Source organism: Trachemys scripta, chromosome 11 (assembly GCF_013100865.1).
Source record: "Trachemys scripta elegans isolate TJP31775 chromosome 11, CAS_Tse_1.0, whole genome shotgun sequence".
NCBI classification, from domain to species: Eukaryota; Metazoa; Chordata; order Testudines; family Emydidae; genus Trachemys; species Trachemys scripta.
Genome location: NC_048308.1, coordinates 55,657,402 through 55,668,369, shown reverse-complemented (window position 1 = coordinate 55,668,369; position 10,968 = coordinate 55,657,402). Strand labels below are relative to the sequence as shown.

The 10,968-nt window shown below is 44.6% G+C and overlaps 1 protein-coding gene across 1 annotated transcript in view; it reads right to left on the bottom strand.

The window, feature by feature from the left end:
- Positions 1-235: 235 nt before the first annotated feature.
- Positions 236-10,968, bottom strand: part of MAIP1 (matrix AAA peptidase interacting protein 1) — a 16,212-nt gene continuing 5,479 nt past the window's right edge. The window contains exons 2-5 of the mRNA XM_034785371.1: positions 6,296-6,367; positions 4,177-4,303; positions 2,390-2,540; positions 236-514 (exon numbers count right to left, since the gene is read on the bottom strand). Of these exons, the coding sequence (XP_034641262.1) occupies positions 436-514; positions 2,390-2,540; positions 4,177-4,303; positions 6,296-6,367 (429 nt within the window). The 3' untranslated portion in view covers positions 236-435. The remainder of the gene's footprint in view (positions 515-2,389; positions 2,541-4,176; positions 4,304-6,295; positions 6,368-10,968) is intronic.

Here is a 10,968-nt window from a genome sequence, read left to right as displayed (position 1 = left end):
TTGAGTCCAGCCCCCTGCCTTCACTAGCAGGACCAAATACTGATTTTGCCCCAGATCCCTAAGTGGCCCCCTCAAGGACTGAACTTACAACCCTGGGTTTAGCAGGCCAATGCTCAAACCACTGAGCTATCCCTCCCCTCCAATTAGATCAATACATCTGCAACTCTGGCCTGTAACCCAATTACTATGCAAACATCTCTGATAACTATTACAAATTAAATTTGTATTACGTAGCTTCAGAGACTCATGGAAAAGGCTTTATTGTTATTCTTTCAGAGCAATATACTGTATATGATAAAATCAAAAGTATTTGGGGAATTAAAAAATATAAAATTAATCCTGAAAAGAGATTGTTGTGGGGAGACCAAAAAAGCTTGACACCTTTGGTATGCCAGAGGATTTATAAGGGTCCATAAAAGTCATTGTACAAGAAATTTATTCTAATAGCTTTGGATGCTCAATCCGTGTAATAGTCCAGTCTGCCTTCACTCCTTGTGTAAATTCCCTTCGGAACCTAGGAAAAGCAGCACAGATAAGTTGTTAAAGCTCATGTAATCCTTTAAAGGGCTCCTGATGCTATTGAGAAAACTTGGCAAAATATTTTCCTTAGTTATTCCGTTATCGTTTTCTCTAACTTTTCCCTCATCCTTCGATCTTATGAAAGCCAGGTGTTTTATGAGAGATCATTAGCTGCCACCGCTCAGTCCCCATATGAAGGATTGTGACATTAAAGCTATTTCTGCAACAAGAGACTGATCCAAAGCCTACTGAAGTCAAAGGGAGGCTTTCCTGACTTCAGTGGGCTTTGGCTCAGGCCACAAGTGATGGATAAAACAACAAGAGCAGAGGAAGTCTTAAGTATCCCGTTTTCATGCTAATACCCTCAAAATCCCAGAAAATGATCTAAAGGAAAATTAGTTTCTAAATTAAGGGTTTCATTTTTCCATGAGGCATCAGCAAATCAATATGGTGAACTAGGTACTTTTTACTCAAAGATATTTGGTTTAGGCATAAAAAAAAAATCACAGAATAATATGAAGTTAGTAGATCTTTTTAGAGATTAGACCAGATATACCAAAAAAACCTAAGTGTACGATTGAATCCTTCTACACGTTTGAGTTCTACAGTTATTTGAAAGAACGTTAGCCACCCTCATTTTAAAAGCTTTCTCCTTTAGTGCTGGAACCTTTTAGTACCTGCATTTCAAAGTTCGTAAGATTTTTTGATAGATATTTTAAGTAAAGCCTTTAGTTTTTAGTGTGTTAACACAGCATTTATATGCCTAAGTCATAGAACAACAAGGGCAGCAGCAGTGTAATCCATATTGTCCTGCAAGTGTGTTCCAATCCTGGCCTGGGCAGGACCATCCCTAGACACCTAGCTACTCTGGTGATGGGTGCTTTACAAAAGGGTTTGAAGTCTCTCTGTCCATTTGGTTATTGACCTCTGCTGAGAAGCCAGAAAAAGTGCCAATTCAGATGATTTATTAGGACACCTGGCCCCTAGGAACTGAGACAACTCACAAGCTTTCCCCCCAAGGAGTCAGGACCCTCAAAGAAAGCAGACAAGACTAAGATATGTGATAAATATGGCCAAGAGATGAACAGAGGAGGAAAGGGAACAGGGGTGCTCTCCAAGTGGTTTTTATTTGTATTTTCTCTGGACCTGGACCCTGTGTAGTTTCTCCTCTCTGAGGAAGAGTTTAGAAGAGAGCCACCCTATCATAATTTAGGCAAAAATACGGCATTTCCCCTCCACTTTTACAATTTTGAAGAGTATTTTCTATTGTTTTGCCAAGAGTGCAAATATTTTTCATCTCTCAGACATCAGCACATTTTATAACCAGTGTTATATATGCACATTCCTATGAAAATACATCCACTTGACCAGTGAGCGCCCAGAGGATTTAGATCAGATCCATGTGAACTAGTCAAACACCAGATGATGTTTCCGTTGTTCTAACTTGCTTCAGAAAATGTTCAGTTAAATCTTTCATCTTCTCAAGCCAACTGCAATACTGACTCCTTTGCAGGAGGGTGGTGTTACAGCAGCAGCACAAAGCAGGCTGATTGGCTTGGAGCACTGTTGTTTGATTTGGTGCACAAAACTGGGACTGACATGGGCCTCTTTCCAAAAGAGGGGGAATAAGGAGGGGTCAGAAAGTTTGTGACATGCTAGTAGATTCAGATTGTAGTAGCATTAGTCTGAAGTTAAGAAACAAAGCTGTAATGTGACAACCTTAAGGTGATTTTGTTTAAAAAAAAACAAACAAAAAAAACCACACCCCAAGAGTTGCTCCCCAGAATAAAAGTTGGGTTGAATGAGGAAACTCTTATGCTGAAGGCCAAGATAAATACAACTAGAAGGAAAAAGAGATAGGGAGACTTACTCATAGTTTGCTGTTAGAAGATGTTTAGTTTTTTTCACAGTTTCATCTCCAATTACAACGTGGAAAACTTTGGTTCCATCTGGAGCCTCATCAGAAAGGTCAGCACTAGTTAGATACCAGAAGCGCATCAGGATACTAACAAATGTTCTTCCTGTTAGATAGAAAACTAAGTCATAAGCCAACATTCCAGAATTTTGCATTTTGCAGCAGTCTAATATATTTACTTGCAAACCACTAAGCGTTTTACTAAGACTCTAAAGAAGCAAGTGGCTACAATCTAAGAGGATGCACAAAAAAATAAAGGAAAAGAAAGTGATACTTAAAACTTAAAGTAATTCACCCTAAAGCCATCTTCATAAGGTTTGGCAGGAGTAAAAACAAAAAGTCATACTTTCTATAGAGAGGTGCAGCAGGAGTTATTCCTGGCACTATATATGATCACATTGTATGGAAGGCTGGCATATTCCAGATTATAAAATGACCATTGTTGTCACTGAAAAGGTACTTGGAGTGACAGGGAATGAGACATGGAGAAGTAGGATTATTAAAACAATAGAATAAGAGAAGCTCAACGTATTAGCCTGAAATAAAGAGATATGGATGGATGAGAACAAGGTTAGGTTCAGGAAAAGAACCAACTCCGCTGTATTTTGTAATGAGCCAAGCACACACTGTTGGCATTTAACAAAATAAAGCATATGGCTGCTAGTTTAAAAAAATATAATATATATCAAGGTGTCCTGGAGCCGAGTGGAGAAACTGTCACACAGTGTGGTATGAGATTATTCCCACTCCACTTCTCTATGCTAAATATTCTCAGACAGCATAGGGGGAAATGATGCCTATGCTGCTGCTCCAGCATACAACACTTAGTGGTACAATAAGAAAGCAATCAGACTGACTCAGACCATGTTCATTTCATGCTGCAGCTGCTGCATCCCCACCAACACCCCAGAAGCAAACTTTCAGGAGGCAACATGCAGGGATGGAACAGACAGGACGGGAGACAGACAATGAACAGGAATGAATTACAAAGTCAGATGCAGCATGAAGACAGACAAATTCAGAGGTTTTGCAGTTAAACTTTAAAAATTGGTCTTAAATTTGATCCCTCATTTCCCATGTCAGCAGGAGTTTGGAGCACTGCAGAGGCAGTGATCAGCCCACATGGGAAAAGACAGATTGTTCGTCACCTTTCTGAAGCCTGGCTGAGGCTGACAGAAACAGCAGCATTAACAAGCTCCAAAGAAAGTCCTATCCAGCCATTCTCCAGCAGAAGAATGTCTGCCACAAGGCAAGATTTTTGGCAGGCGCACAGGGTGGGGAGAAGAGGGGGAATAAAAGAAAAGAGAGAGCAGAAAAAGAAAAGAATCTATAAGAGAAAGGGCAGGAGTGCACACATTGCGAGTCGTCATGTTTTTATGGCACATACAACACTTTAAGGCCTAGCACTTTGCATACAGTAACATGTGAGGGGACTTTTTTTTTTTTTTTTTTTTTTTAAAGAAGTGAGTGGGGAGAAATGAATGGAAAGTGTATAAAATCCAAGTGAAGGAGAATAAGAAAAATTTGAACAGGCATCAAGCTGGTACAATGATTCATACTAATGATAGTTTATAGTGAGATCAAATAAGTACATAAAAAGAGAGAGCTTTAAACGTTACTTCTAGGAATGAGAAATAGGACTCATGAACACCTTTGTAACTAGAAAAGCTGTAAAAAGCAAAACCATAGCATAGACAGAGACCCTTTTGTTATCTGAATGGTCTAGAAAATTTTATACATACCACTGACATCAAAGTAAATGTCAACATCTCCTTCTGTTGTATACATTATTTCATCTATGTCAGCAGCCAGGGCATTCCTGTGGTTTTCAGACAATGAAGAAAGCTTCTCCTCCAACACTTGAAATACCTGAATTTAGAGAAATTGTAGCTTTTGTTAAGCCTACAGTTCACTAGATAATTGAAACCATTGATCTTGTAAACTCCATAACAGTCCAGTATTAACCAGTATTACCCCAATACATCTACTGAAGTATTTCTAATCCACATCGCCGTAAGATAGTCTATTAAAATAGAAATATCGTTCAGCCAAAAAAAAATATCCCATAGTATTTCCTTCTGACTGAAGAATGGTTAAATGTAAAAAGTTACATCAACGTAACATTTAAATGCACAAGAGTCAGGACATGAAAAAGAATTAAAATACTCACAGTAACTAACTTAAATGTATCCTGTGCAATGTGGGGTAACACAAACTAATTAAGACAGAATATCCAAATTCTACACAAAAAGCTACATCTGAAGAACATTAACATTGCAAAGTGAAACACAAAAATCAGAAAGCATCAGTTAAGGTTTGCCTCAAAACCTAAACTCTGCTCCCCCTCTTCTATTTAACCTTCTCTCTGCTTCCTTCTATCTATATTTAAGTTTTGTACTACACATTACCATGGTATGTGAGAGCCCTTATGCTTTTATACATTACAGTTGTCTCTATGATTATATATTAATTGCCCTGGACCCTTGCCTCATTCAGTGCACAGGTCAGACAGGACAGTGGAACTTTGCCTTTTTTCTCTACACACCATCCTCCAAATTTGTTTACACTGCGATAGTGGCAAAATTTAATTTGTCTTAAAACAAAGTCTGGATACATAGAGCCCAGGCCCTGTTCACAATTTTCCATACCACAGTCACTGAGCACCATCCAACTTGAAACGATTGTCATGATGTTCATCAACATAGGCGTCAACAACAAGAAGTCTACTAGCTGGCCCTAACTGCAATCATTGTTCCGCAGTCTCAGTCTGTGCCACCTTGGGTCACACATGGCTCCTAATAATTCCTTCCCTTTCTCCTCCTTTGTTGGGTGGCTCCCCATTTCTTCCCCCTCCTCTGATTGTGGGTGGCTTCCTTTCAGTACTGGTAGAGCTTCTATGAAAACCTGCTGAACCCATGGAGTTTGGGGTGGGAGGAGGAAGGAGAGGTGCTCTCTTGAAAGGGCTCACTAGGGACAAGCTCACATTTCATTGCTACCTCTACTCAGAGGGAGGAGGCAAGATGATGCATTGGCGCTACACCACAGTGGCATTAGGGTTCTCTCTCCATAGGCATGCGAGGCACCAGGCAGCCCAAGCTCCTGGCACACAGTAACACAAACATACACCTGAAGCAGCTCCCCCATGAGACTCTTCTGGATCTGAGACACCCCTCTCCAGAGGTGACCACGAAAACAGTCCCAGTGGTTCAAAATTCACACTGACAATTAAAACTGTACAGTTTGGCTATATCCTTGAGGCCCTGATGCAAGATCCAGGTCTCCAGTTTAGGACTAGGTAGCTAAGTGGCAGTGTGACCTACATGGGATGGGAACCAGGTAGGCGGGGGGGGGGGGGGAGGGTGCACAAGAAATGAATTCTCCATTGGGCAGGCCTATGTTGCTCACCTAAAGTTTTGGCCCCAGTGAATGGTACTGGTGGTAACAGGAACTTCTACTCACTTGCCCCATGTGAATAGCAGTTTGCAAGTCTGCCCCTGTTATCCACCCTCTTCTGCAATGATTATATTTTTTAATCCTTTTTTGATGACTCACTGGACTCTTCTGGCAGCTGCACCATTGTCCTAATGGTAAGAGCAATTGGACAATTTTCCTTATACAGTAACTGATCATGCCCTTAGAGATAAGCTTGTCTGTCCTCCTTTAGTCTAAAGACTAACATTCTCCTGATCTTTATTAAAGCGTTCTTCCCCAGTTAGACCAAATTGGTACTATTTGTGTTTATTAACAAGCTAAACTTCACTTTAGATGACTGGCAACCCATTGGCAGATTAAAGGGTGAGACAGAGAAATATTTTTCATTGTGTGTTGGAGATTTTAGAAAAGAAATAAAATACTCTTTACCTCTTTTGATACAAATTCCTCCAACAGATCAAGTTTACATTGAGACAACAGCTTTGAAACAAGAGCAAAGGCCTACAAAACATAAAAATACATGAGCAAACATTTCACTAACTCCAGGTCAGCTCATTTCCCAGTAATCAGAGAATCAGACATTAGATATAGAAAAACACTCAGTAGATCATCTAGTTCCATCACATTGCTAGGGCAGGATCGTTGCCTCCAGTATATTTTCTAGTGTCTTGTTCCATCTAGTTTTAGGCAATCCATCTAATGGGACCATGGCCACTTTGCTTACAAAATTACTCCAGACCAAAATAGATTTTTTTTCCTGATGTTTAGCTTACACTTTCCCCATTCTTAATCTTTATCTCCTAACCCTAACCCTGTATAATCTCTCTCCATTCTAGAATGGGACAGCCTAGAAATACATGAAGGGTGTGAATGCCTTCTCAGTATTCACACCACTCATGAGTATCGACCTTTTACACATCAACAAAAGCATAGTATAATTGCCCTCCCATAAAGTTAGACTAGTTTCTACTGTCCTTCCCTAGAAGCAGCTGGAAATGGCTTTTCTCTTAATTAATTGGCCTCTCAGAGTTGGTAAGACAACTCCCACCTGTTTATGCTCTCTGTATGTGCGTATATATATATATCCTCAATATATGTTCCATTCTATATGCATCTGAAGAAGTGGGCTGTAGTCCACGAAAGCTTATGCTCTAATAAATTTGTTAGTCTCTAAGGTGCCACAAGTACGCCTGTTCTTCTTTTCCCTACACTATCTTTCTGTTGTGACTGTGGGAAAGCTAAGCTGAAGTAACAAGTTTTATTCTTTGCTCTGAAAACAGCAAAGTCTGAGTATTCTCACTTCCTCCTTGGGCCATCTGCCAAGAAAACCATCTCCCCATCTCATACACGACAGCTAACATATAACTGTCAATGGAGACACATATCTTGGGTCAATTCCACAGGCCTTAAAGCTGAGACTTGAATATGACCTGTATTCTATGGGAAAGCCAGTACGGTGAGCAGTGGACCAGGGTGATGTGCCATTGCTGATTTGTTTTGCTGTAGAAACATGGTCCTGCATTTGGACCAACTGAGGCCAGTCCGTGAACTACTAATACAGGGAAATGCAGTAGTCAAGTCTTCAGGGCACAAGGGCATGAATCACTGTGGCCAAATTATTCTGCAGCAGTATGGGGTACATGCAGAAAAAAGCACTTTTAGCAGCCACTGCTATCCGAGTATCCAGCAGTAGTAAGGAGTTCAGTAGAACACAGAGGCTATGAACCAGCTTGAGTACTTGAGAGCAGGCTCCATCAAAACAGAGTGATGCTACAGTGGTAGTTAGATCTTTAAGATGACATATCCATCTTGCTTGGGTTCAACTTCAGCCAGCTGTTTTTCATCCACATGCTGATCTCAGCTAGACAACAAGAGAGCTGAGAGATGGTTCAGTTGGCAGTGGAAGTAAATGAGATATGGAGTCATTTGTGTGCTTGTGGAACTTGAGTCCATAGAGTCCTCACACAGTGGCTTCATGCAGATGTTAAATAGGATGAGGAAAGAACAGAGTTCTGTGGAACTGCACAACTGAGTGCTCTGATGGCAGAGGAACATTCGTCCAGCACTACTCAGGGTGCAGCCTGAAAGGAAGGATTGGAGCCATCTCAGTGCTTTCCCGTTTACTGTTGCTATATCTTTAAAGTGGGAGAGAAGTGTGTGATCAACAGAGCTGGATTAAGACAATCTGACATCTTACGCAAACCCCACATTGCCCTGCCTCTCCTTGAGGGGTAGTCACAGTCTCCCACCCAACACACATACAAGCTATCGGGGGCGGGGGGGGGGGGGGGGGCCCCCCCCCCCCTGTTGGGGGGAGTGAGGCCTCCCCCCAGACCACCTAAGGCAATGGTTTTCAAACTGCGGGTCGCAACCCAGTACTGGGTCGCAGAATGTAAGGCACTGGGTCGTGGTGGCTCTGGTTGGCACCGCTGTCCGGGCTGTTAAAAGTCCCATCGGTGGTGCTGCCCAGCTAAGGCAGGCTAGTCCCTACCTGTCCTGGCTCCACACTGCGCCCCGGAAGTGGCCAGCAGCAGGTCTGGCTCCTAAGCAGGGGGGCCACGGGGCTCCGCGTGCTGCCCCTGCCCCGAGCACTGGCTCCTCACTCCCATTGGCTGGGAACCGGGGGGGGGGGTCCTGCGGGCTAGAACCGCTTGCACATCTCCACCTAGGAGCCGGACCTGCTGCTGGCTGCTTCCAAGGCGCAATGAAATCTGTAGTGCCAGGAGAGGCGGGAAGCCTGCCTTAGCACCCCCACTGCGCTGCTGACTGGGAGCCACCTGAGGTAACCCCATACCCCAATCCCCTGCCCCCACCCCAACCCAGAGCCCCCTCCTGCACCCCAAACCCCTCATCCCCAGCTCCACTGGGTCACGGGCATCAACGATTTTCTTTAAGTGGGTTGCCAGAAAAAAAGTTTGAAAACCACTGATCTATGCCATGCCAGAAGGAGGAGTCAGCCACCACCTACCTAAATGGGTGGGGGATGTGTGGGGAGCGCCTCCTGACACCACCCAAACAGAGCCATAAGGAGGAGGCAGAAACAAAGGCTACCCCCATCTGAGTTTTCTGCTGAGGTGCCATCACGGGGGGGAGGAGGGGGTCTCAGAGAAGCACGTTTCAGAGTTAGCATAATGAGAAAGTGGGCAGGTGACATTCACAGAGCTATTGTTGCAGGCTATCGGCAGACAGCAGTTAAATGTAGGCCATGCTTTTAAGGTTTTCTTCGGAACCATAAAAAATAGAAAAAAAGATTTTAAAAAAAATTAAGCATGAAAACTGAGATTCTCTCTGCATGCAATTCCAGGATCTGGAGCTCTACGGATGTGACTATGCCTTAAATCCAGCCCCAGTGATCAGTGGTACCAAGTACCAGGAGAGATCCAATAATGGCATATAATTCCCATTCTCTCAGTCATTTTAGTAAAATGGTTTCTGTTGCTCTGCTCTGAGCACCCTCCATTTTATCAGTACCGTTCCAGTAATGTGGCACCCAGAACGAGGGTTTCCAATTTTGGTTGGACATATTCTTAGAGGTTTCATTTTATGATGTAATCTTTAATTAAAGATTAATCTTTAATTCCTGGAGACAATCCTGGAGGGCTGGCAAACCTACCCAGAACTTGAATGCAACGTTCAGAATGCTGCTGCAATAAGAATCATATTGAATGGCCTCCTTGCCTCCCTGCTCTGTGACTAGATGCCTCTGCAGCCTGAAATTTTATTAGTCTTTTCTGTTGCCAAATTACACTGGAGCCTACCATAGTGCACTGCATTTATGCCTAATACTGCATCACTCTCACAGCTGTTTTGCAACTGTTTTAATGCCTTACAATACACAGAAAAGCCTGTCAAATTTTGACTTCTGGTTTAAGCGGATAAATGACAACTCCTATGGTGCCACTGTCAGCAATAATATCCCCCCCACAGGGGTCTCACTACTGGGACAATATGAACAAAACACACAGTTCATCCCAGTTGAACAAAATCTGTCCCCAAAGCCAATGGGCAGTAGTGTTTAGTGGGGAAAGGGGAAAGAGAGAGATCATCAGGAAGTGAAGAAGCAGAGGGGAGCAGTGAGGGATAAGGTCCAGGGTGGCCATATATGCCAAGGGAAACAGTGAGGGTGGGCCCCATAATGGGGTGACAGGAAGGGGGAAAGGGGTTTTACTGCATCCACGCGCAGGGAGGAGGAGGAGGGGAGAAGATGTGGCAGGGATCCTTGAATGATCACATACAGGCCAAAGGGCAATGTGGTGAACAGGCCACCCCCCTACAGAGCTGGGGGGAATGGGGGCATCTCAGGCAAGGGTAAGAGGGGTAAACAGGCCTCCTACCTTACAGAGCGGGGGGGGGAGTGCGGGGGGTGCCTTGGGCAACAAGGAGGGGGGTTAACGGCCTCCCTCCCAGCTACACAGCTGGGGGGTCCCGGGCAATGGGGAGGGGGTATAATGGACCTTCCCCCCTACACAGCTCGGGAACACTGGGGTCTCAGGGGAGGATAAAGAGAGTTAACAGGCCTCCCCCCTAAACAGCTAAGGGGTCCCAGCCGGCAGGGAGAGAGGGGAAGTAATGGCTGCTACACACACAGCTGGGGTGTCCAGAGCGACGGGGGACAGGTAATGGGCCTCCCCCCCACAGCTGGGATATATGGGGGTCTCTGGCGATGGGTAATGGGGTCTGAGGGGGTCCCAGGCAGCGGGGGTGGGGGGTAACGGCCCACACACACACAGCTAGGGGATCACGCCCCCCCCCCCGCACAGAGCTGGGGGATCCCAGACAGCGGGGAAGGGGGTAATACCCATCTCCCCCGCGCACAGACACAGTTGGGGGGGTCCCACGCAGTGGGGAGGGGATAACGGCCCCCCCCACACACACAGAGGTGGAGGGAAGGGGGGATAACATAGGGTTACCATTCGTCCGGATTTACCCGGACATGTCCTCCTTTTGTGTGCTAAAAATAGCGTCCGTCGGGGGGGAATTTGTAAAGCACTCACAATGTCCGGGATTTCCCCCTCCCCCGGCAGAGCGAGCGGCTGGGAGGGCTGCAGGAAAGTCCCGGGCTGGACTCCGGAGCAGCTTCCTCCTCCCACCCCACCCCCCCC